At 46.0% G+C, this 19,948-nt stretch overlaps 2 protein-coding genes across 13 annotated transcripts in view; one reads left to right on the top strand and one right to left on the bottom strand.

The window, feature by feature from the left end:
• Positions 1-9,950, bottom strand: part of KCTD10 (potassium channel tetramerization domain containing 10) — a 29,246-nt gene extending 19,296 nt beyond the window's left edge. For 2 of the 4 annotated variants that reach the window (XM_033220703.1, XM_033220704.1), the window contains exons 1-2: positions 9,842-9,950; positions 1,876-2,089 (exon numbers count right to left, since the gene is read on the bottom strand). In XM_033220703.1, the coding sequence (XP_033076594.1) occupies positions 1,876-2,089; positions 9,842-9,844 (217 nt within the window). In that variant the 5' untranslated portion in view covers positions 9,845-9,950. Of the gene's footprint in view, positions 1-1,875; positions 2,090-9,748 lie in introns of all 4 variants that reach the window. The other 2 variants (XM_033220701.1, XM_033220702.1) reach the window with 2 other exon arrangements.
• A 260-nt stretch (positions 9,951-10,210) lies between these two features.
• UBE3B (ubiquitin protein ligase E3B) overlaps positions 10,211-19,948 on the top strand; it is a 65,654-nt gene continuing 55,916 nt past the window's right edge. For 5 of the 9 annotated variants that reach the window (XR_004439600.1, XM_033220694.1, XM_033220696.1 and 2 more), the window contains exons 1-6: positions 10,533-10,667; positions 14,185-14,290; positions 16,061-16,242; positions 16,390-16,510; positions 18,852-18,911; positions 19,311-19,415. Coding sequence is in view for 8 of the 9 variants with exons in the window: in XM_033220694.1 (XP_033076585.1) it covers positions 16,082-16,242; positions 16,390-16,510; positions 18,852-18,911; positions 19,311-19,415 (447 nt within the window). In the remaining variant the exon portion in view is untranslated. Of the gene's footprint in view, positions 10,668-14,184; positions 14,291-16,060; positions 16,243-16,389; positions 16,511-18,851; positions 18,912-19,310; positions 19,416-19,948 lie in introns of all 9 variants that reach the window. The other 4 variants (XM_033220691.1, XM_033220690.1, XM_033220693.1 and 1 more) reach the window with 4 other exon arrangements.

The following is a 19,948-nucleotide window of genomic DNA, read 5'->3' as shown; positions in this document are numbered from 1 at the left end:
GCCATACCATGAGCTTTTCATAATCTTATGAAGCAGGGGCTGAGCTCCAGTGACATGAAAGAAGCCACAGTTTGCAGTGTCAAAATGACACTGTGTCCCCTAAGAACCTGGGTTTTCCAGGCAGCACCAGGCAAAAAACATCTCATAGCAGGCATTTAGAAGGTGAGCAGTCCTGCCAGTACCACTCACATGTTCTGTCCAGTCGGGGACAGGCGGACTGACGAGTCCGTTTCTTTTTTGATACGGCATCAGGCCACCAAGACGAGGCCTTTTGAGGAGAAGAGACGTCCACTCAGCTTTCGAGGCAACTCAGCAGCCTTTCCTGAGCCCCTCCAGAGACTGGGTAGGGTACAAGAAAAACCACAACAATCCTGGTTCTCAGAAAACGCCTGCTTCCTCCAGCAGCTGGGGTGCTATTGTCTTGATTTCCACAGATACTCTCGGGCCATGTTGGGTGTGGCACAGCAAACGGATCCTCCCACTCATAAAAAGCTAAGTGTGAAATGGCAGCTCTGGGGCTCCAACCTCAGTTCACTGCTGCCTGAACAGAAACTGGAGTTCACGGGAAGCAGAACCTCCAGCCCCACACCCTGGTCTTCCCCAGGACACAGAGAGAAATGCCCTCACCAGTGGGCAGCCCAAGCTTCGGCCCTCTTAGGATCAGAGAATGAATTGGGGGACACCAGGCTTGGGTCCCCTAGTCCCACCCACTTATGTGAAAACTCACTCACCCTCCCAAGTCAATGTCCCTGGAAAGGTGGGGCAGCAGCATAGAAGGCCAGTCTCAGAAACAGGAAAGCGGGGTCAAGGTCAAGCCAGGCTGTACCCTGGCCTGGTCTTAAGCAATCTCAGGCCAAGGAATGAAGGATGGAGCTATTTTTAAACCTCATGCGACCTGCTGGTAAACCCAGCCAGGTAAGGATGAAGCCCCGTTGCCAGTGGCTCTTTGATGGTTCCAGGTGGGTAGGAAGTAGTTATGAAAGACCCCTCTAAATGATTCATTGCCTTTTTTTTTTTTTTTTTTGAGATGGAGTCTTGCTCTGTTGCCCAGGCTGGAGTGCAGTGGCATAATCTCAGCTCACTAAAAGCGCCGCCTCCTGGGTTCACACTATTCTCCTGCCTCAGCCTCCCAAGTAGCTGGGACTACAGGCGTCCGCCACCACGCCTGGCTACTTTTTTTATTTTTAGTAAAGACGGGGTTTCAGCGTGTTAGCCAGGATGGTCTCGATCTCCTGACCTCGTGATCCGCCCATCTCAGCCTCCCAAAGTGCTGGGATTACAGGCGTGAGCCACCGTGCCCAGCTGATTCTTTGCCTTTTACTAACATGACTTTCCACAAGAAAAATGTGTGTGTGTATCTATTTATGTGTATATATATATATGCATACACATATACACACATGCATTGACTATATATGCATGAATACTTACTATGTGCCAATGGCCCCAAAGGGCAGGTATCGTCATGCCCATTTCACCAGAGGAAGAAAATGAGACCAAAAGGTTCTGCCACTTGGTTAGGATCACCAGATACTAACTGGGGAGCTGGGGCTCAAACCCAGGTCGGTGAGTCTTTGTCAAGACCCCATCTTGGGAGGACAAGGGTCCAGGGAAGACACCTCTCTCTCTCCCAGGCTTGAGTTTCACTCTGAAGCCACAGAAGCATGGCAGAGACAAGCAAGCTAAGGCCTGGGTGAGGAAGTAACTTTCTCAAAGTAACACAGCAAACCAACAACGAAGTCAAGATGGTGGGAGTCCCTGACCAGCTGCCTCCTACACATCTTCAGGTCTCGACTTAAATGTCACTTCCTTAGGGAAGATCTCCTGGACCACAAAACGCATGGCCAGGGGCAGGCACGTGGCAGGTGAGCTTACCTTCACTGTCGGTGAGCACTTCCATGCGCCCGCTGAACATGGCCTTCAGCATGGTGTCCTGCTTGGTCAGCGTCTGCATGGTGGTATAGTAGAGGGCTCCACCCACGTTCAGCTTCACGTATTTGGAGCTGGGGCTCGTGCCCTTGAAGGAAGTGGTGCGGGTAGCAGCCGCTGGCACCGCTGAGCTCACCACACTTTCTCCTGACATCTCTTCCTGCCAGTAGAGAGGACACAGGGTCATGATATCAGACCTGGTTGACTGCTTTCAGCCTGTGGATTCAATCTGGCCTCCAGATGTGTTTTGCTTGGGCCACGCATACACAGCATTTAAAAGTTTGCTTCCAATGTGGACAACTAAGGAGCGCTCACAGAAAAATCTGGACTTCCGGCTTCTCTTAAAATCAGAGGCCAACTGGACTAGCAAGGGAACAACTGGTGGGAGCTGGGGTATTGGATGCCCCCTAGAGAGGGCCATGCATCCCCTGGTTTGTCCCAAAACTCACCCAGATAGCCTCATACACTGACCTTGCCTGCCGACCCTGCAGGCATAAGTGTGCCACTAACTCTTATGTTATAAGCACCTCCTTCCTGCCTAGCACCTGTATACATGAACACCCTGGCTGCACCCTAAAGCAGCCTAAAGCACTGCCCAGGTCTCTTTACATTTCCTTACTGCCATGCATCACCGAATAGCTAAGTGTCATCTTTCAGCTGCATCACAGATGAAATAAGCTTTTATGAAGTTGAATGGGATTCCAGCTCACACTCCTATCACTTCCTGTGGGGAGAAGGTGTTTCTGAGGACTAAACAACAGACATGGAAACTTTTGGAACCCAGTTATTGCAACACTAGACCTCCTAGACTAGTGCTGCCCAAAAAAGCAAGATTCCACTACAATCTCCCTGATAGCATGGCCGACTCTCTGGCACATCTCAAAGAAATGGATACAGTGGCTGATTTACGCAGGCCTGGAAAATGAGACTGGTATCCAGCACATGTGAACTCAGAGAAAACATGTCTGAAATGAACAGGTAAAATTGTAGAGCTGGAGATGTGTAAGGGTGGGCAGAATCTTTGCTGAATCTGGGGTAGGCCCCCACGGCTGGCCTTACCGTTCCCATTGAACATCAACAGTTTCTCACAGCACATCACCATCAGACAAGGCCACTCTGTGACCTTGCAACAAGATAAAAACAGGACCATTCAATCATGTCTGAACACAGACAAAAACATAAACATTATCCAAAATACAAAAATGACCAAAGATCCCCTATCCTGGCCAATACGAGTTACAGCCACTGCTTTACCAATGAGAGGTTTAGCCTCCTTCCATTCTTCCTGCTTTCAAGTCAGGAATCACTGAGACCCAATCACAGAATTAGCCCTGCTTCCCAGCAGCATCCAACACAGAGCAAAGCCCCACTTCTCTGAACTCTCTCTCAAATCACCCAACACAAGCTCAGCCCTTCTCTGAGATGTCCCACAGTTCTCCCCCAATGCAACAAGGAAATAAACCCAGCTTTGCTTGACCACAGGTATGCTCCTCATGGTTTTTGGCTGCAGGGCACTGACAGCACATAACTTTTTTGAACTATTCCCTGAAACTGAAAAAGAATTGTCTAGCTTTTCCAGATTTTCTATAATGAATGAGTACTACGATTATAACTGGTAAAACACAAGCATTATTTTTGTAAACGGGAAGGGGAGTAAAGGGTGGCAGCCTGCAACAGCAGAGGCAACGCAACAGTCCCAGACAATATTCAATTCAAGGTTATTCAACTCTTCTGGCCAACTCTCCCCACCTCCATGGCACCCAACAGTGGCCTGGATATCACCTGCCAGGTCAGGGCCTTGCAGAGTGAAACAGAGAAAGAACAGCCTCCTGGAAAGAAATGTTTTCTCAAGAAACAGTTCCTTTTTCATCAAGAAAAGTCACAAGAAAGTACATTTTCAAAAGCTCAGGCTTAGCTCACCTGGGGTCTTGCTGCCCGACGCCAAACACAAAAGTGGTCCAGAGGAAGCAGTCACCCCCCCTTGTAGCTGTCCTCTGACATCAGTCTCCAGAGACCTCACACTAACAGTTATGACCAGCTGCCTCCCTCAGAAAAATCCTTTGTCCATGGGATGACAGGAGTAGCTTATGGAAATAGAGTTTCCAAAAACTGTGAAGACCTCAAAAGGGGGGGAAAAAAGGCTTATGGTCATGGGTGAGGGTATGTGTTAAGGAAATTTACCCCAAAATGCAAATGATCTAGCATTTTGGAAGCTGCCTATCATGAAACAGACAATAAAGTACATAAAGTATACTTCATGTAAAGTCAAAGTACAGTAAATACATGATATGAAGGATTTTTTTCTAATGCCATACTTGTATAGGACACTTATAATGAATGGAGTGTGTAGGCCTGAAAATTGTTCTGGGTGAGCAAACAGTGAGTGAATGTGAAGGCCTAGGACATTACTGCACACTACTGTAGCTTTATCAACACTGCACAGGAAGCCCACACTACATTTATTTAAATTTTTTTTCTTTCGATATAAGTTAACCTTTGCCTACTATAACTTTTTACTTCAAAAACTTTTTAATTTTTTTTAACTTTTGGATCCTTTTGTAATAACACAGCTTAAAACACATATTGTACAGCTTCACAAAAATACTTTCTTTATATCCTTACTCTATAAGCTTTTAATTTTTAAACTTTTTTGTTCAAAACTACAAAATACACACACATGAGCCTAGCCTACACAGGGTCAGGATTGTCAGTATCACTGTTCTCCGCATCCTGTCTCACTAGAAGGTCTTCAGGGACAGTGACAGGCATGGAACTGTCATCTCCCATAACAATCCCTTCTTCTGGAATACCTCCAGAAGCACCTGCCTGAGGCTGTTTTACAGTTTTCACTTTAAAACAAAAAAAGCAAGTAGAAGGAGTATAGCAGTATATTCTAAAATAACCATTAATAGTAAATACATTAACCAGTGATATATCAAGTTTACTATTATCAATTATTATGTACTGTACATAATTGTATGTGCTAGACTTATACAACTGGCAGCAAAGTAGTTCTGTTTACACCAGCATCACCACAAACACGTAATATGTTGTGCTACAACTGAAATGACAGCTAGAGTATCACCAGGTTATAGGAATTTTCCAGTTCCATTATAATCTTAAGGGATTGTTATATATGTAGTCTGTCACTAACAAAACTGTCATTATGTGGTGTATGACTGTACCTTTTTTGGCTTTCCAATACCTTTTTAAAGATAATTTGCACATAATAAAGTATATTTTAAGAGTACAGTTTGATGTGTTTTGGTCAATACTTGCACCTGTGTAGCCCCCACTCCAATCAAGCTGTCTTGGAACATTTCCATGGCTCCAGAAAGCCCCTGGATGTCCCCTGACCACTTAATTTCTACCACCACATGCCTTTTACAAATCCAAACAATGCTGGAAGACAGCTACAGTTATTTCCATTTTGTGGATTTGGATGCCACAGCCCCGACAGGGTCAGTCACTCTCAAGCTAGGAGCTGAGTCAGTGATGGGGCCAGTGAAGGACACGGGCAAGTGGTGGCTGGCCCAGAGCCCATCACACCTAGTAGATTGAGAGCTACGATATATAAGCTGAGAAAGGTCAGCCTCACCTCCCGTCTTTAAAAAGTACAAAAAGCCCTGAAAATAGCTGTGAGGTAAAGTGTGGCGAAGGGTTTGGAGTCAGACCCGTGTGTAAGGCCCCAGCCCTGCCACTTAGTAGCTGTGTCCAGGGCCAACAGCCTCACCTCCCTCACAGGGCTCCCTGGCTCTGAGTAAACACTCGGACACGAAACACTCAAATTATGGTAATTTGAGAATTCTCCTGAAGTCTCAAACTATCTTCTCCTCTTTGGAGACCGTGTACAGCTCTAACGGCAGACGGCATGACTAAAAGATAAAGGCAGGAGCCATCCTGATCTAGAATGAGGCTCCAGATTAGGCAACAAAAGCTCTGAACCTTTCCAGAGCCCACCCCCTCCAAAGGTCCGTCAGCCTAATAGTAGGCAAGGCCCCTGGGGGAAAAGTTCTGGCAGCATTCATGTCCTTGAGCCCAAGTTACAGTGAACTGAGGACACGAGGCAGTGGACCAGAAACCCCCACAGCAAATCTCTCTAGGGAGGACTCTCCCCACTGTTGCTACTGGAATCCTGCTTTTTTCCGGGGGCGGGGGGGGCAGAGTTTTGCTCTTGTTGCCCAGGCTAGAGTGCAACGGCACAATCTCTGCTCACCGCAACCTCTGCCTCCCAGGTTCAAGCGATTCTCCTGCCTCAGCCACCAGAGTAATTGGGATTATAGGCATGCGCCACCACACCTGGCTCATTTTGTATTTTTAGTAGAGATGGGGTTTCACCATGTTGGTCAGGCTGGTCTTGAACTCCTGACCTCAGGTGATCCTCCTGTCTTGGCCTCTCAAAGTGCTGGGATTACAGGTGTGAGCCACCGCACCCGGCTAACTTTTTGCATTTTTAGTAGAGATGGGATTTCTCCATGTTGGTCAGGCTGGTCTTGAACTCCTGACCTCAAGTGATCCACCTGCCTCAGCCTCCCAAAGTGCTGGGATTACAGGCATGAGCCACCACGCCTGGCCAGTATCCTGCTTTTTGACTTGTTTCAAAGGTTTGATTTCTTTACTAATGAAGTTGGGGAGGTGAGGCAGGAGACAGCAAAATTGGTTACGTTAAACAGAGAGGCAATGAATATTGAGATACTGGCTACGGATCTGATTCAATCAGAAGTTTATTCCAGTTAAATGGTCAGTCTCCCTTCTCTCCATCGCCCCTGAATATAATATTGCTGATTCTAAATAGTGGCTCTCCAGTTGGTAACAATCAAAATCACCTGACACCTAGGTCCTACCAAGAAAATTCTCACGTAATTGGTCTGGGATGTGTAGGCGACCGAATTTTTAAAACTTCCCCAGGAGATTTTAAAGCCCACCAAGATTATAGCCCCCTGTTCTAAAAAGCACTGTACCCCTTATTTAAGCTACCATTAACTCCATGGTCTTGGCCCAGTGAATTCCTGACCTGACGCATAAAAACAAACCAAAACACCATAAACCAAAGCCAGCCCCTACTTCACAGCTTCGGAGGCACAGGCAGGAAGCAATTGTATGCATGCATGAAAATACAAAAATCAGCTGAAGGGGGAAAATCATAGACTGGCAAGGAGGCTCAGGCAAGTACAGTAGGAAAAAAGGCACCAAATCCCTGACCCCACGTTTTCTTTTTTTTTTTTTTTTGAGGCGGAGTCTCGCTCTGTCGCCCGGACTGGAGTGCAGTGGCCAGATCTCAGCTCACTGCAAGCTCCGCCTCCCGGGTTTACGCCATTCTCCTGCCTCAGCCTCCCGAGTAGCTGGGACTACAGGCGCCCGCCACCTCGCCCGGCTAGTTTTTGTATTTTTAGTAGAGACGGGGTTTCACCGTGTTAGCCAGCATGGTCTCGTTCTCCTGACCTCGTGATCCGCCCGTCTCCGCCTCCCAAAGTGCTGGGATTACAGGCTTGAGCCACCGCGCCCGGCCGACCCAACGTTTTCTATACGCTTCTTTGTGCTTTGTTCTTGTGCACGTGTGTGTTAAGGAAAACTGGATAGTCTTGGCAAGCCTGGATTGCAACCCAGTTCCACCATTTCCTTTGTGAAATTCAAGCAATTTAACCCAAGTCTCAGTTTTCTAACTTGTAAAATAGAGTGTTAAAGTCATAATCTTCAAAACCCTCAGAGAATGAATGTTCAAGTATTTGGCACCTAGTCCTTTGTGTAGTTTCCTTTGGGCCTCTAAAACTGTGGGCCCAGTGGTACCCAACCCTGGCTACTAGAATCACCTGGGTGTACTTAAAAACCATGATGCTAGGCCAGGCACAGTGGCTCACACTTATAACCCCAGCACTTTGGGAGGCTGAGGCAGGAGGATTGCTTGAGCCCAAGAATTCGAGACCAGCCTGAGCAACATAAGACCTAATCTCCACCAAAAAAAAAAAAAATTAACCGGCCATGGTGGCACATGCCTGTAGTCCCAGCAACTCGAGAGACTGCGGTGGGAGGATTGCTTGTGGCAGGGAGGGTGAGGCTTTAGTGAGCCAAGATCAATCACACCAGTGCACTCTCCAGTCTGGGTGACAGAGCAAGACCCTGTCTCAAAAAAAAAAAACAAACTCACACACACTGGTGCTTGCCTGGGCTACACCCCAGATCAATTAATTAGTATCTTAGAGATGCGGAGGGGTGGCTGATGAGTCACTAGTGTTTAAAAAACTCTTTGGGGGATTCTGATATGGGACCAGCGCTCACTGCCATCTAGCTAAGGTGTTTAACCAGCTTTATCTAAGAATTGCCAGGGATGTGAGGCAAAGCATCACCTCAGGGGATTCCTACAGCAAAGAAGTTTAAGAAACACTGTATTGAGGCTAGTTATAAAATCTTCCCAAACTGAGGGCATTTCTACAACTCAGAAAAGTCTGCTGTTACATTTCAACTAAGTCACATCAGTCACATAATTGCAGCATTTTACATCCAAACTTTGCTTATAAGACAGCTACCGCCAATTTCAACTGTCCCACCGAATGACGTTCTCTTCCTGTGTTTAATACACAAATTATTGGCCTATTTCTCTCAATGGTCTAGCGAGAAAGATGTTTATCATCAACCCCACTTTTTAGGGGAGAAAACTAGGAATCACACCTCTAAGAGCCCTCTGACTCCCAACTCCTATGCCCCCTTTCATTACACAGTCCAAATCAATAAATCATTAGTTTAATCCCTTGCAAGGCTTGTTGAAACAGATAGATGGGCTCCACTCCAATAATGTCTGATTCAGTAGTCTGTGATAGGGCTTGAAAATTCAGCCATTTTGAATAAGTTACCAGGTGTTGCTCCTGGTGGGACCAAGTTTGAGAACCACTGGTTTATGCTGCCTTCTTCCACTCCGCTGGTCATTACTTTGCACAAAATGGAACAGACAAGTCAAAGTCAGATACAGGATAACTGATTTTTCTTCAGCAGCATCACTGGGACTGATTTTCCCTAAAGACTGCACTTTCCAGGGACGTGACAAACAAGCAAGCAAGAAGAAAGAAGATCTGGGCCAATCTTTGGTCATCTCTACCCAGGGACAATGAGCTATTCAGGGAACAGACCCTTGAGGATCCCAAGGAGACACACCTCACAGCTGAGAGACAGATCTTGAGACATTCTCCGGCTCCGTAGGCGTGGTCACCTCTGGCCTCAATGGAAGTTACAGATAGGTACCCAGGCGCCAGCTGAGGCACTGGACTTTGTGGCGCTGGTATCCTGACCTCAGGCCCCTGGCATCTCTCCCCAGAATTCCAAGCACTGAACGCACATCCGCCTGCTGGGCTCCCTCGATTTCTCTCCCCTACTCGCCCGTGTGTTCCGACGCACCTGGGAGCCCCTTCCCCACTTCCTGAAAACCCAGGGACTCCAGCCACAACCTCCAAAACCCCAAACGCTCCGCCCCCAGGAATTCTACCTCACCTTCTCATAACCTGCCCATTCTCCTTCATAATCCTCCAAATCCTCATTTTCCACCCCAAATGTCCGTTTTCAATTGACATCTCTTTGTTCTCCTCGCAATCACCAACTCCCATCTCCAACCAGTGTTCAGTACTCACTCGGAGACACCCCTTCCTTACGCACACACGTATCTACTCCCCAAGCCCAAATGTGCTTCCCGGATTCCAAACTGCCAGGGATCCCCCCCCGAACTCCACCACCACCCCTAATTCTCCACCCAAAGCCCTTCCCCCACCCCCGGCCTTTCCCCCAACCAATCCCCCAAATGCCTCTCCACTATCGCAACTGCCCCTCATCGCACCCCCTCCTCTCGGTCCCTTCTTCTTATACTCTGCTGCTGCCCAGCTCCCTCGGCCGCCTTCAGCCCCCAGTCGGTGGGCACCGCCCTCCCTACCATGAAAAGTCGGAGGACGCAGGAGTCTCCAAACTCGGACTGTGAGAGTCAGGAAACACCCAGCTCACGCCAGCCAGGGGCGGAGGCGGGGCCGGGGCGGTAACTTCCGTTTCCCGCACCCCACTTCCGCCCCGCAGAGAGCAACGTCTTAAACCGTCGGTTGTGCGCCTAGGGAGCAGTTTTCTTTCCAACCTTCCCGGCCAGAATGGGTGCCAGCTTCTCTTGGATGGCTAGGGCATTTATCCTGCCTTCGCTATTTCAGCTGCCAGAGGGGAGGACAAGGTGTGGGGAAGTTTTCCATCCCGGGCGGAGAAGCTCTGCGGAACTGTCATTTTCCGGAACTGGATGCTTGCTTCCTGGCGGAGTTCTGAAAGCAAACACCCCGGGGCAAAATGGCGGTTGTGCCTCGGCTGCTGCCCCGGGTCTGGCAGAACTAGGGTGTTTTGGGCTGAGACAGTGGCAGCTGCGGCCCCGACCCCTAGTGCGGGGACCTCCAGCGAATAAAGGTCGGCCTGCGGGTAGCGAGTGACAACTGGGTTGTCAGTTCTCCGAGTGGTGGGGCGGGGGACTTTGAGAGAGGTGGCTCTAGGGCCGAGTCCCTGACTGGTCAGGTCGGAGGAACAAGTGCTGGGATCTGGCTTGTGTGCTCCAGGGGCTCTCTCCGCGGCCCTTTCCACCTCTTTTCACTTTTGGGACGATAGGCCTTTATAAACGGACTAATGCTGGGTGATTTGTTCCTGTGGTGGTTGATGCCGAGGAAAGACGCCGGGCCCCAGACTCACCTAAACTGGAGTTCGAATACTGTTCGCTCGCTGTGTGACCTTGGGTGAGTTCCCTCACCTCTCTGAGCCTGTTTCCTTCTTTGTAAATGGAGTAAGTAGCAGGTTTCACAGAAGGTGTGAAATATGTTTTAGTACTGTGCCTGACACTTAGTTCTGAATATAGAAAAATTTGGTCGTAATTTGAGTCCAGCTTAGCCCCACAGGCAGTCTTGCATTCTCGGCTTCTCTTTGCTTAGCCATTCTGTGAACGGGGGAGCCCTGGATCTTGTTTGTTTTACTTAGTAATAAATAATTGCTTTAGATATACATGGATTCAGATTCAAAAGCATCCACCTAGATAATCTGCAGCTTTCAATAAATAATAGCTGTTAGTATGAGTAGTCTCTTTAAGTCCTGTTTCCTATTCTTTAAATAAAAATTAGATTATTGAGGCTGGCCACGGTGGCTCACGCCTGTAATCCTAGCACTTTGGGAGGCCAAGGCGGGCGGATCACCTGTAGTCAGAAGTTCAAGACCAGCGTGGCCAACGTGGTGAAGCCCCATCTCTACTAAAAATACAGAAATTAGCCGGGCGTGGTGGCAGGCGCCTGTAATCCGAGCTATTGGGAGGCTGAAGCAGGAGAATCACTTGAACCTGGGAGGTGGAGGTTGCAGTGAGCCGAGTTCGCGCAGCTGCACTCCAGCCTGGGCAACAAAGTGAGATTCTGTCTCACAAAAACAAAAGATTATCGAGACCTGCTAGAACTGTCGAAAAGACAAGTGGGTGAAATATCTGGACAGTGTCTGATGCACTGTTCTGCCCAGAACAAATGGTGGTGGCCATTAAACCTGGTGGCCCAGCTTTTCCTACTGGACAGGGAAAATACTCTTGGCTCCGTCAGCAGTTGGTATTTATGGTGCTTCAGCTTTGGAAATACAGAGGTAAGAGAAGAGTCTGAATCCTGTCTCTTACTTATTACAGTCTTGACTCTGCCACATGCTAATGGTCTAAACTGGACTAGAGGAGATCATGAGTGATCTTCTCATAGGATTCCTGGTCTTATTAGATGAGATCACTTATAAAGGACTTGACACATAATGGGTACTCATTTACTTTTTTAAATGATCTTGGTTGTCACCAACTTCTTATTTTCTCATCTTTCTACCTATATGATTCTTGTTTCCTTAACTGGATTGCAAGCTTCTTAAGGACAATACAGTAAAGCTCACTTACATGCTACATGCTTTCAGATATCCCTTATTAATATTTTGCCATTTAATCCTAATCACAATGTTGTGATGACTAAGTTGAGGTACAAGAAGGGTAAATGTTGCATTTAATCCTTTTAGCAACCCTAGGACATAGACACTGTTTTTACCTTCGATTTACACGTAAGGAAACTGAGGCCTAGAGAGGATAAGTAACGTGGCCAAATGTCAGATAGAATGAGTACTGAAAAGAACCAAGGCCTGCTTTCTCTGATGCAAGACTTTTTCTGCTGCGCACAGCCTTTTCTTTGATTCTCCATGGCATTTAGCAAAATAAGTACTTAATAAACACTTGATTGTGTGTTTTATTAATTGATTAACTATAGTATACACTGCAGGTGGAGAAGGTGTATAGCAAAAGGATGAGAAAAACTGTAAAGTGTAGGCTATTATGTGGTATAAACAGAAATCAACCAATAACCTTGAAAGGATGATAATCTCAAGGAAGGGGATAAGAGTAATTTTGTATCCTGGGAGGCCCCCTGGGAGAAGTGAAAGTTTTAAGATTGTCTTACAGTACTTAGGCACAGTTTGCATGCAACTTTGTTTTTCTTTTAGGAAGAGGCTCCCTCTTCCCCTTCTAATTCGATGTACCCTCTGCCATTGAGGCACTGTCTGCATGTCATGGAGGGAGCATATCATTGTGCTCATGGCTTAGGCCCTGCTCTTTTGCAGTCCTGAGGAGCTAGAATCTGTTAGTCTAAACACCAGGGCCAGGAGTTCATAACCCAAGGGACAGGACTGGTGAATCTTAGTGCATTTAAGATAGGAAAAAAGTTAATGGGTGAGAAGTGTCAGGCTGCCAGCATTATTTCCTACCCAGAGAACCTTAGTAACTGTCCAGATGGGAGCCTCTGCTGAAGGGTTTTTTTTTTTCTTTTTTTAAATCCTTGTGTCTATAAAAAAAAATACACCAGTTAGACTTATTGACTATACACTCTACACTGTGTGCTCAAGTACCTCCGTAGGTACTTGATACACATCATCACATTTAGTCCTCATTATCAACCTCTAAGCCAATTAATAGATGAAGATGGAAAGACTCAGGGCCAAGTGCAGTGGCTCACACCTGTAATCCTAACGTTTTGGGAGGCCAAGGCAGGAGGATCTCGAGTCCAGGAGTTTGAGACCACCAGCCTGGGCAACATAGTGAGACCCCACCTCTACGAAAAATTTAAAAACTAGCCAGATGTGGTGGTGTGTACCTGTGGTCCCAGCTACTTGAGAAGCTGAGGTGGGAGAATCACTTGAGCCTGGGAGGTAGAAGCTGCAGTGAACCATGATTGCACCACTGCACTCCAGCTTAGATGACGGAGCGAGACCCTGCCTTGAAGAAAAAAAAAAAAAAAAACTTAGACATTCTCCCTATAGTTACGTGGCAGAGCTAGGGACTGGCTCCAACTCCATGTGACTCCCAAAGCCCGTGTGCCCCTCACTGTGCAGTGCTGCTTTACCATGTGCATTCTGTGGAAAATTCAGACAATACAGATCAATTAAGGAAAATTTCCCACGATTTCAGTACCTCAGAACAGCCACCGGTAACATGTTGGTATAGTTCATGCTAGTTTTGTATCTGTGTGTGTGTGTGTGTGCATTTTTCTTTAGGTAATTGGGATCTTATTGGTCCACAGGCAGCCCTTTATTCACTTCTAAGGCATAAACATTTTTCCATATCATTAAAAATGTCAAACATGCTGATGCATGAGAATGACGTGAACCCGGGAGGTGGAGCTTGCAGTGAGCCGAGATCATACCACTGCACTCCTGACTGGGCGACAGAGCCAGACCCCATCTCAAAAAAAAAAGTCACACGTGACCGGGCACAATGGCTCACACCTGTAATCCCAACCGAGCCTGGGTGTGGTGGCAGGCACCTGTAATCCCAGCTACTTGGGAGGCTGAGGCAGGAGAATCGCTTGAACCTGGGAGCAGAGGTTGTAGTGAGCTGAAATCACGCCACTGCTCTCCAGCCTCAGCGACAGAGTGAGACTGCCTCAAAAAAAAAAAAAGTCAAATATAATTTTCAATGGCTCTTTAACATTCCATGACCTCTAAGTTATTTTGCTTCTCATCACAGCTTTAATTCAACAACAACTTTGGGATTTATTTTCAACATATTCCCTTTAAACTGTGAGGATTGAAGAGATACAGTATAACATTTAGATGAGACATTAAATAAAGAGGACCCAGTGGTGTTTTTAAAACACCGTTGGCATTGTTGTTACTACTTTTACTCAGGAAGATGTATGATGCCACACCTATAAAATTTAACCCTAAGTTTGGATTTTTTTTTTTTTTTTCTGCTTCTGCCAGAAAAAATAACAAGCTTTTCTGAAGTGAGAAGCTGTTCTCAGCCACGAGTCCTGTGCAGGATCACTAATGATTACCTGGCATTTCTGCGACACAGGCAGATCCTCAGGTGAGATCTCCAGACTTTACTGCTGGGGCAGGAAGAGTAAATGATTCAGAAGATGGCTACTTTTTCTCTCCAAGCCTTTTACAGGTTGATGCAAAAGTAATTACAACTTAGTGTTTTTTTTAAAAAAGTTAAAAACCACAATTACTTTTGCACCAACCTAATACCTTCCCTCCTGTGGTCAGCTGGGCTCTGTTAGTTTGTTTCAAGGATTACTGATGATGTTTGACAGATGCGAATCACTGTTGAGAAGGGGTCACGGAGGTCCCTTGATACGTTCATGTGGCGGGAGGCTAGCACCAACTTGTTTTTGGTTATAAAAGGGTATTATTTTATTGTCCTTATTAATACTAATAATAGAGCACACTTATTAAATGCCTTGCAGTAATATGTAATTCATCTAATACCTCTGGGAGATAATACTATTATGTCCAATGTTTGTTTTAATAATTTTTAAATTTCTTTGTATAGATGTAGGGAGTACAGGTTTCTTATATGCATATATTGTGCAGTGGTGGAGTCTGGGCTTTTAGTGCACCTATCACCCGAATGGTGAACATTGTACCAATAGATATCCTTACCCCCATCCCATCTCCCACCTTTTGGAGTCTCCACTGTCTTATTCCACTGTTTGTCCATGTGGGCCCATTGTTTCACTCCCACTTCTAAGTGAAGTCATGCAGTATTTGCCTTTACGTTTCAGAGTTATTTCACTTAGGATAAATGGCCCCTAGTTCCATCCATCTTTTTACTCTGGGTGGTATTTTCGTGTGGGTGCTACTTTAGTAGCCTGGTAGAGAGATTGTTTTCTGGAAGTCTGGCTTTCTGAATAATTCATTTCAGTGTTTTTAACTGGGCTGATAGTGCGTTTTGTATAGAATGGCAAAGTCATCAAGCATCTAAAAAAATCATCTCAGTATGGGAGCCTCCGTGGGTCAGTGCTATGTGCTTTAGGCTGCTAGCAAAAGCTGTCCCTTTGGGAAAAAACAGTTACTGGTGATTTAGATAAAAACTTAGTATATAATTTAGAGCTTCTCTTCAGAAAAGCATCTGTTAGTGGACAGGACCAGTTCTGCAGTAAAGTCTTTACTGGTCCTTGGCAGGATTAGTAACTGTAAGGACAATGCAATAGGCTATACATAAAACCAAATATATTAAATGTCCTGGACTGTCTTGCATTCTGAAATGTGTACCTTTTGCTTTGTTAATGTTAAAATGGGCCTTTCTTTGTTGGGTGCTGTCACAAAGTAGGCACCAGTAAATATTTATTTAGTGAATGGATGAATACGATAATGATGACAGCAAATAATCATGGTTGATTTTTCCCTCGAGTCCTTACTTGGCAAAATAAAAGCTGACTTCTCAGTTTTGGTTTCCCAAATACTGTGGCCTATTCCAGAAAATTCAAATATCTGGGAATCTTTGACTTACAGGATACCTGGTTTGAATTAGAGCTTTATGGGTGGGATTGATTCATTCTTTGTTCATTCGTAAAGCTGGACCTGCCCTTATCCTATGCCAGGTGCCGTTCTCTTCCTTAAGAATGAGATGATTTAATACAGGATGTAGCATCCCTGGTCTTGGTGAATTGCACGAAAGAGCCTGTAGGAGGTTTGGACTTGTGCTGGAGAGCTGTTAGCACTTTGGAGGGTGTTGACAGGTCCTGAGTATCTCTGCTGCCCAGGTCCTGCCCACCCTCTGCTCTTGAGCCTCTTTCTGTGTGTGTTTTCCACACAACAATCTACAACACTTACTTGCCCATTTTCCTTGCAGGGTTTGTGCAGGTTTGCAAACATGTTCACCCTGTCTCAGACCTCGAGAGCATGGTTCATCGATAGAGCCCGTCAGGCACGAGAAGAAAGGCTTGTGCAGAAGGAGCGGGAGCGGGCAGCTGTCGTGATCCAGGCCCACGTCCGGAGTTTTCTCTGTCGGAGTCGACTGCAGAGAGATATCAGGTAAGGGCTAGGATCTCCCTAGCACATGCTTCTCTGGCTCCCAATGAATGGCAGATAAATGAGGTTTTTCTTAAGAGTGCTTGAAAAGCCTTCCAGGTGCTACAAGCTCTTAATTTAGAATGTCTTTTTTTGCCCTTTCCTTTCTAGGAGAGAGATTGATAACTTTTTTAAAGCAGATGACCCTGGGTCCACTAAAAGAAGTGCACTTTGTATTTTTAAGATTGCCAGGAAACTGCTATTCGTATTCAGAATCAAAGAGGATAACGAGGTAAAATGATAATAGCAAACATGTGTAATACTTCCATATGTCAGATCTTTTATAATTATTAATATTAACTCAGTTTGTTCTTATAGCAGCTTTATGAACTACTTACTGTCACCCCCACATCCTGTCCCTTTTGTTTTCTTGGGACCTGTTTTGGAGGGATTATGCCCAGTGCTTTCAGGAATCTTTTCACATTGACCATTATAAGCACAAGTTGAACTCAGATGCATGCAAGAGCCGGGAAGTTTAGGTAAATGAGTAAAGAAAACCATATATGAGATAAAACATAATACAAAATACAAATCATATTAAACGGTAACTGGCAGGCAGCAGTGGTAAGGACATCAAAGGAAGTAGTAGGGTCTGTGGCCTGCCCCATCCACGGGGAGCAGCTACTACACAGCTTGGTGGTGGACTCATACTCTGAATTTTTTTTTTTTTTTTTTTTTTTTGAGACAAAATCTCGCTGTGTCGCCAGGCTGGAGTGCAGTGGCGCAATCTCGGCTCACTGCCAGTCTTCACCTCCTGGGTTCAAGCAATTCTGCTGCCTCAGCCTCCCAAGTAGCTGGAACTACAGGCATGTGCCACCATGCCCAGCTAATTTTTGTGTTTTTAGTAGAGTTGGGGTTTCACCGTGTTAGCCAGGATGGTCTTAATCTCTTAACCTCATGATCCACCCACCTAAGCCTCCCAAAATGCTGGGATTACAGGCATGAGCCACTGCACCCAGCCTCTGATTTTTTTTTTTTTTTTAAGAGATGCCAAAGATCTGAGTCTTTATGCTCAATATTCATGCATTCATTCATTTTCTGAGACAGGGTATCACTGTCGCCCAGGCTGGAGTGTAGTAGCACTATCACGGCTCACTATAGTCTTAAACTCCTGAGGCTCAAACGATTCTTCTACCTCAGCCTCCTGAGTAGGTGGGACTGCGGGTGTGTGCCACCACGTGCAGCAAATTTTTGTATTTTTTGTAGAGATAGGGTTTTACCATATTGCCCAGGCTGGCCTTAAACTCCTGGGCTCAAGTGATCCACCTTCCTCAGCCTCCCAAAGTGCTGGAATTACAGGCATGAGCCACCATTAGTGTTCTAATTTGTAAATCTTGGCAATTAATTTGAATTTTTTTTTTTTTTTTTTTTTTGAGATGGAGTCTCACTCTGTCGTCCAGGCTGGAGTGCAGTGGCCGAATCCCAGCTCACTGCAAGCTCCGCCTCCTGGGTTTACGCCATTCTCCTGCCTCAGCCTCCTGAGTAGCTGGGACTACAGGCGCCTGCCACCTCGCCCGGCTAGGTTTTTTTTTTGTAGTTTTTAGTAGAGACGGGGTTTCACCATGTTAGCCAGGATGGTCTCAATCTCCTGACCTCGTGATCCGCCCGTCTCGGCCTCCCAAAGTGCTGGGATTACAGGCTTGAGCCACTGCGTCCGGCCTGAAATTTTTTAAATATCCTGCAAATCATACAAAGGGTGCCAGTTTGCACCTGAGGGATTAGAATGATCAGCCTAAAAAATATAATCCCAGGAAAGCAGCTAGTTATCTGTAATAGTACTAACAATGCCATTGAGGCATGTCTCCATGTTACCAGCTGTTAGGTGTTCACTGTTGCTAAGCTTCACATTGTGCCAGCCCTCTCTAGGCACTGGGCCCTTGGGAGGAAACAGGACAGGCAAGGTCTCTACGCTCATGGAGCTCATAGCCCAGCAAGAGAGGGAGGACTATGCAGGCAGTGAACACGTGATTGCGTAGATGAGGACAGATAAGCTGGAGGAGGTGACCCTCATCTTACAGAGAAGGAAACTGCAGCTCAGTGTGGTAGGGCAGCTGCCCAGTATCACATGGTTTAAGGGCGGATCCAGGATTGGTATAGCCAAAATGGAACCTGTTTTCTAGTTTCCACTTTTCTTCCTTTTGCAGTACAGGATACAAATGATGATACAGCAGCCTTTGGCTGCTGTCTCTGAGGCAAAATCAGTATCCATGGTGCTTAAGAAACAGTAAACTGGAGAGCACAATTGAGGAGACAGCAGCAGGCCTGCAGGAATCCAAGTCCAGTTGGCCAGATTGATACTGTGTTTTGAAAGAAGCCTCAATTTGGATTTTTATGTGAAATATACCAGTTTCTAAAACATTTCTATAGGGTTCCTCCAGCTCTTGGGCCACCCGTTGGAGAACCCTTTAGTCTTTCTGGCCTTCAGTGTCCTCATCTGTAGGAAGGAACCGCATGTGATTATGTCTGTGAATTACTTGGCACAATACCTGCACGTGCCAGGTACCCGCCGAAGGCTTGTTTTCACTTTTTGACGGGTTGTGGGAATGTATAACCCCCAGTGTGTCTCTTTGCAGAGATTTGAGAAGTTGTGTCGCAGCATCCTGAGCAGCATGGATGCTGAGAATGAGCCGAAGGTAAGTGGATGGGAGCCGCAGTGTCTCCCACAAGCTCTTGAGGGCCAACCTACTGGACTCTGAAAGTTCCTGTTGAATGTTAGGACCAATTCACACACAAATGCAAATAGATAGTGGATGGAAAACATTACCAAAGTACAAATGATTCCTTAGTTTCTTCATGATCCAAGTAGCTACGTTCTTCTCTTGCCACAACACAGAATAGTAAATTTTCTTACTAGGCTATTTTGTCTTTGGGTTTAGTTTGTTAAAATAAGTCCTGTTTGCAGCTTATTCATCCATTCAGGTCCATTGCTTTGTCTGGCACTGGACCTAACTAATAGGTCCAGTTCCAACAGTTACAGCATGTGTGATATGATCTCTATAACAGCCCATGACATTCCTCTTTCCCACCTATAGGTGTGGTATGTGTCCCTGGCTTGTTCTAAGGACCTCACGCTCCTTTGGATTAAACAGATCAAGAGCATTCTGTGGTACTGCTGTGATTTTCTCAAGCAGCTCAAGGTAAAAAAAAAAAAAAAAAAAGGGGGCAAAACCAGAAACAATAAATATGTCATTTTCACCTGTAGACTTTAGTCTGTATTTTCAGAGTCCCTATCAGTCAGAGTTGCTGGCTGAGCCCCTGTTCTGGAAGAGAGGAATTTTGATGCTATTATCAATGTGAACCCTTCTTTGGTGTGTGTTGGACCCTTAACCCACTTGCCACGCCACAGCCTCCATGCCAGGGAATCTGTCACTTTCCTTCCTGTTCATTTAATGTAATCAGTACTTGATGATCTACATTATTATACTAGTCAGGCCTCTTGTTACAAGTAGAGAAGCCCAACTTGAGCACAGCTAGTATCACCTACCGGTTAAGCAAGGAAGAGAACGTTGTGCTCTAGAATATATTCAGTAACATGGCAGCTGGGGATAAGGAGAGCCAGGGGTTTCTGGATTCTCCCTCTCATTCTTTTCTCTCATCCCTGCTCCCCTTTGGGGTCACCTCGTCCTTTCCTGCTATAATCATGGCAACCACCAGTTTTGACTTTATAGTC

The sequence above is a fragment of the Trachypithecus francoisi genome, unplaced genomic scaffold (assembly GCF_009764315.1).
Source record: "Trachypithecus francoisi isolate TF-2019V2 unplaced genomic scaffold, Tfra_2.0 Lachesis_group11, whole genome shotgun sequence".
NCBI classification, from domain to species: Eukaryota; Metazoa; Chordata; class Mammalia; order Primates; family Cercopithecidae; genus Trachypithecus; species Trachypithecus francoisi.
The sequence above is the reverse complement of the archived record's forward strand: the minus strand, read 5'-3'. Positions and strand labels throughout refer to the sequence as shown.